At 40.5% G+C, this 6,000-nt stretch overlaps 1 protein-coding gene across 7 annotated transcripts in view; it reads right to left on the reverse strand.

The window, feature by feature from the left end:
- Nucleotides 1-5,992, reverse strand: part of ANKS6 (ankyrin repeat and sterile alpha motif domain containing 6) — a 43,479-nt gene extending 37,487 nt beyond the window's left edge. For 4 of the 7 annotated variants that reach the window (XR_003397743.1, XR_003397742.1, XR_003397741.1 and 1 more), the window contains exons 1-2: nucleotides 5,914-5,991; nucleotides 2,934-3,433 (exon numbers count right to left, since the gene is read on the reverse strand). Coding sequence is in view for 4 of the 7 variants with exons in the window: in XM_026842192.1 (XP_026697993.1) it covers nucleotides 2,934-3,345 (412 nt within the window). In the remaining 3 variants the exon portion in view is untranslated. Of the gene's footprint in view, nucleotides 1-2,933; nucleotides 3,434-5,913 lie in introns of all 7 variants that reach the window. The other 3 variants (XM_026842193.1, XM_026842195.1, XM_026842196.1) reach the window with 2 other exon arrangements.
- Nucleotides 5,993-6,000: the final 8 nt, after the last annotated feature.

The following is a 6,000-nucleotide window of genomic DNA, read 5'->3' on the forward strand; positions in this document are numbered from 1 at the left end:
TAGCTGGACTCCAAAGGAAGCAATTTGAAAATGCTGAACAAAAGCAATTGATGGAAAATCCAAAAAACCATGAGAAACTCTTATTTTAACAGTGGTAAGAAAAGCAGTGGGTTTTACGTTTTGTCCTGGTTCAGAAACTGCTCTTATAGAAGGAACTGCGCATGAGCTCACCAGAGGAAAACAGATTTCAGACTAGTTTAGGAAGGGACCAGATGACATACTTGGCATGTGAAAAGCCTGGAAGAGAGGCAGCCTCGGGGAGCAGGAGACCAAAGGGAGATGGCAGAAGGAAGGACTGCTATCCAGGTAAGCCAAAACAAAGATACAGACAGAACACCAGCAACACCCATGCCATTTCGGGTAGTCCTGAATTTGCTACTGAAAACAGCCCTGAGAAGAGAGTTGTTTTCTTTTGGGAGGCAATTCACCCTATCTATGGCAACCAATCAGAAGACAAGTTCCTTTTCTGCTGCCTTCAATAACACAGAAAGGATCTTTTTTCTTCCCAGGATATTCAAGACTCCAGAAGGAGTTTGAAGCCACTGTCGAAAACCAATGCAGAAATTTGTGTGGAACCTTAACATTTTTATGCCCCTCTCTGCCCCAGTTAGTTAGTACCCTTCTGCTGATGGAAACTCCTGCTCAGCAGAGGTGATAGGAACACTCACCTGCTTTAAAGCAAGTCCACTCTCCCACCTTAAACATACTTCTTCAATACTTTCAGTCATATGACTACAAAAGACTTCCAAGACTCATCAGGCCAACTTTGCCTGCACATAGGTTCTATATGTGGAAATGCACAGGCAAGGTATAAAGCACTGCACAAGTGAATCCCACAGATGTCTGATTCACAACGTCTATCCCTCAGAGAGTGGTCATGAGCAAACATGTACAGTCAGCCAGTTGGGTCTGGTAGCATGGCTTAACCTATGAGTCAACATCTGACTAAGTTAACACCTTCTCTGAAGCAGAAACAAACATCAGATTTTTGTCCTTGCTTCTTAAAGTACAAGGAAAGCTTGACCTGCAGGAATGACACCAAATATAAATAAAAATTAACAATTTGGGGGATTGCAGACATGTCTACATGGCAGTGTAATACAGACCTAATTAGGTAAGATTCAAATAAGCCTATTTGGGTACCACAGGTGGCAGAGAGCTTAGAGTGGACTATTGTCCATGCAAATGCCCAACACAATGACCAAACCAAACTGATTTCATTAATTTCTGTTCAATGCATTTCTGTTAGCATAAACAAACTTCCAGAGAAGGAAAGCGAAGCAAATCCACAATACTTTAATAACATTATTTTATAGAACCAGCTAGAAAAAAAAGCTAATTTGGAAAGGTATCTGGGAGAGATAGCCACAGTAAGTAAGATTTTTTAAAATTAAATTAATTAACATTTCAAACTGACAGGTGACAGCAAATAGGTTTACCCTTTATCTTCAATAAAACCAAAACTCCTGGGAAATTACATACAAAAACCTGTCAACAGAATACAAATTTGCTTAGTAATTAAAAGAACTTGGAAAATTACTGGTAAAGATGTACAATATCCTATTCCGTCCTTTTGGTTGAGTGTATGGTACTTTGGACATACTGGTTAAGACTGAAGGAAAAAATGTTGTATTCTAAGTTTGCTCACACTTTTCTAAGCTTTCAGATCTCCCAGAATAAGACATTAACTTCCTGTACAAAATCCTCGATTTCTTATATCCTTCCACCCTCATGAATAAAGCTACAAGACCACAGCACATTCTTTAAGTACAGGGTCACTAAACGTTTCTTTATCAGTTCTCTTGTCCCATTCGGTGCACATAACAAATGCATTATGGAGCAAAATTAAAAGCCATAAAAGCAGCATTTAACTTCATTTTAATTGAAAATTGCACTGAAATAATCTTATTTTAATGTAGTTTTGTACATACACGATCAGCCTGGGTGCCTGTCTGTGCGTGTGCACAAAGAAACAGGTATATTCCAATTTGAAGGGAGGAGGTTGCTTATAAATTTTATGGAGTCCCAAAGTTAACTAAAGAAGAGAAAAGTAGGGGACAGGCTGACTTGTTATTCATCCACGTTAATACTTGGTTTTCTTAGAATATAGTCCATTACCAAAGGACTTTGAAGAGGTTTCATATATTCAGAGAGTGGTAGAAGAAACTGTTAGGTTCACCTCATCTGGTTTTCTGCATGTCACAGGTGTTGTATGTAATACCCAGTGGAGATGATCTGACTATGGGTTTTAGAAAGGCATTTAACCTTGACGGCAACTGAGACTGCACACTTCTACTAAGTCACTCCAAGTCTCAGCTTCACCACAAAACATAGTGTCTTATTACCCATTCAAATTCTTCTGACTTCAAACTCACAGGTCTTTTTCTTTGGCTCCCATATATAAAGGTCCTCCAATACTGGACATCCTGTCCTTAATGTGGACACTTCATTAATCACACCTCTTAACCACCTCCTCATGAAGCTAGACAGATTGAACTTCTTCAGTCTCCCCTTACAATACAGGTTTTCTAGATTTTCTCTCTTTTAGGTTTTCTTTGAGTGTGTGATAGTCTTTCTTTGATATCCTACTCTGGTTTTTATGTCCCTTCTTTAGTGCCATTTCAAGTATGCCTTCGTAATTTTATTCCCTAAATGAGCATCTAGATCATGTATTTTAAAAGCAAAAAACATTGAAAACATTTTAAAATGTTTCACATGATTTTTACTGCAGGACAGGAATCTCGTCATGCTAACATGGAGGTCATCTGCTGAAGTTGTGCATTCCTGCCTCTCCTGAGGTAGGTATACCTACTTCAACATTTTCAAAAGAGTCTAGTTATATATCATAAAGAACATCATGTACACATAAAATAACCCCTTCAATTTCTAAATATACAAACAAAACTTCAAGCAAACCAAAAAACACTCCTTACCTGCCTGGGGTCTGATTGTTGTGAGAGATTCCAGGTAGTCCTTCATGTCTTTGTGTTTGAAGCCAACAGAGATTTCAAAAGGTGTTTTATGTAGTACATTCAGGTGATCAGGATTGGCACCCTTCTCCATGAGCTGCTGTGCCAAGCTCACCTTTCCACTAACAGCTGCCAGCATTAAAGGACTCCAGCCCATAGTCTTCACAGTGTAATTACAATCAGCTCCCCAGTCTAATAGCAGATGTACCACTGCCTCGTGTCCATGCTGAGCAGCTGCCATTAGTGGAGTGATATCAGGAAGGTCATCTCTGCTGCTGCTAAGTACACTTGTGCTAAAGTGGTCATAATTGTCTACAAAAGCTCCAGATTCCAGCAACAATTTCACCATACTGACGTGGCCACCTCTGGAGGCCATTGTGAGGACACTGGCTCCTAACTTATTCTGTGCGTTGAGATCAGCACCATTCTCCAGCAAGATGTGAGCCACACTTAGATGTCCAAATCTTAAGAGAAAGAGACAAGGAGGATAATTAACACCTTGGATGGCAGAGGCTTCTCAAAGAAAAGCAACATACTCTGAACAGAAAACTTTGTTACCAAATTGGCCTATTGACTAATACACTATGTGGGATCATGCATGCATTGAACAAGTAGAATAAAAATTTCAAAGAGTCAAAGCTAAAGGAAAAAAAAAAAAAAAAAAAAGACTGTTCTACAAACTTGATAGCCAGGCTTTTGTATTTGTAGTTGTGAACCATCAATGAACCTCCACAATGGAAGAAGGCTCAAAGAAGACAGGCATGTGCCCATGAAGCTCAAAGAACACAGCCAGTGGCAACAGCTGTGGTAAAGCTGAACTTCTTTCAACACAAAGGTGTCCAGAGGGTGGCCTTTGTTTTAAAGAAACAGCTCTATCAGCAGAGTGGGACAACTGGCTGTGTAAAAGGCCTTTCCTAAAACAATAAACAAAGTATTACCCTCCTGAGTCAGCTGGATTGTGTTAAGCCCAACACGGAGCACCAAAACTGAGCAACGAATGAAACCAGTTTTGAAAAGAGCAAGGGTCTTGAGCTGGCTTCCAGCCACATATTTCTTCCTGACAACTGAGGACACCCAGAATCACGATGGTGGGTATACAGGGACTGATAATGGGCGTGCCATTTGTCCTGTGGTTCAATGCTGTGTTGCAGTTGCTATGTGATGCTTGTGTTATGACTTCAGGATATAGCTGGATCGCTAGGCTAAATGAAAACCCTGTGTAACATCAGATACCTTCCAATAAGGAAACTTGGTATTAAAGCATTAAACCCTTGACACCAGTTTTAACAGTGATCCAGCTTTGATACCACTTGACTGTCAGAAGCTTGTCAGTGAGTAAAAGACAATCATGCAAGCCATAAACTCAACCATCTAGCTAAACTGTGAAATGGAAACCCTTTACTGTTCCTCAGCTGAGGAATCCCACATCTTAATAAACATAATACACTGACAAGATGTGTACTTTGTGCTCTTGTTGTAGATATCATGCATGTGTTTGTGCAGTGTTTAACACAATCAAACTTTGATCCTCAAAGCAGCCTTTGTATACTGCAGCAAAGCAAATGTTAGTTGAGGAAATCGCGATGAATGCTACTAACAGGAGACATGAGACCAGAACTCCCTATTTTCATTTCAGAAAGTACACAGCTACAAAAGTAAGCCTGAGGGGCCTGTCTAATCCCTAGGTCTATCCTGGTAGCCTTCACTGCGTGACTTCAGTAGAGCCTGCAATCCCTGTACTGTGATTAATTTAGAGTATATATGCTATCTCCTGTACAATTTCAACAGGGCTAACCACAGCCAGAAAATTAAACATGTACATAGTTTAAAACCTATGTTTGTACAAATACAACATTTCCTTTTCAGTTATCCATTAAAAAGAAGCAAGCAACATGCTCTCCCACTTTATGCTTTCTCCACAGGTTTCAATGATACCTACTTTTCAAATGGCAGCAAGTAATTTCTTTAAAACAGTGAAATGGTTATTATGATTTGAGTTTATTGTTCTTAGAGAATGAGAGTACGGTTTTCATTAAGGGGAGAAAAAAAATATCCAGGAATGTTCCTGCAACTTCTTTCTTTTTTTTTTTTTTTTAACCTTCATAAAATAACAAAATTGTTGAACCTTGTCTTCCTTGTTCTTACTGGGAAACCAGCTGTGTGACTCATTCTTTGGGAACTTTCTATGGGCTTTAATTGAAAAGAGAAATGAAACAGACTCTTTTCTTCCAAGTATTTTAAAGTTATGAAAAAAAACCCACACCAAAAACCATTTCTCCTCTCAATTAAGCAATCAATTATTATAGGAAAGCACTGCCCTCCAACCTGTAAACCCGAAGGGTACTTTTATATGTAAAGATAAGCACAAACACCACCATTAGCAATACAGGGACCTCCCACAACCCAGAGATGGATTACATGAGGCACCCCGTCACTGATGCGGAAAACAATCCGGTCTTGTCATTAAAACCCTCAGCAATGTTTTTCCATAATTCTCCAGTGAGCTGATTAGGAAACTATGGAAAAACCAAGTGAAAATAATTATTTTTGTTTGCTTCAGTATGTTTTTATGTCAGAGGTGACTTTTCAACAGGTAGGTATACACATATACCAAAACCCAAACCATTAAGTAAGGGTGTGTACATATCTTATTTCCACAACAGTAAAGAAGTGAGCAGCATTTTCACATTCCGGTCACCTCTGACAGCAATTCCACCCCAGCTTTACCCAAAAAACCCCAGCATGCACAGCTTCAATCACCACATCCTTCCCACAGAAAAGGAAAACCTAACACCCAGCATAACACCCAAATTTAAAAGCCAACAACCCCTCCTCACCCACCCCCGGGGAAGGCAACAGGTGATCCCCCACCCCACTACACCAGCGACGAGCAACCGCGGCCTACAACATGGCGCCTTCCCCACCCGCCCTCACACACGTTGACCCGCCTTAAGCCCCCGCGCCGCTCCCGGGCGCCCTCCCCCGGCTTGGGGAGCGGAATTTTGAGGGCGAAGGGGCCGAGCGCCGGCGG

This window comes from Athene cunicularia (genome assembly GCF_003259725.1).
Source record: "Athene cunicularia isolate RWA chromosome 2 unlocalized genomic scaffold, athCun1 chr2_part1, whole genome shotgun sequence".
Classification (NCBI taxonomy): domain Eukaryota; kingdom Metazoa; phylum Chordata; class Aves; order Strigiformes; family Strigidae; genus Athene; species Athene cunicularia.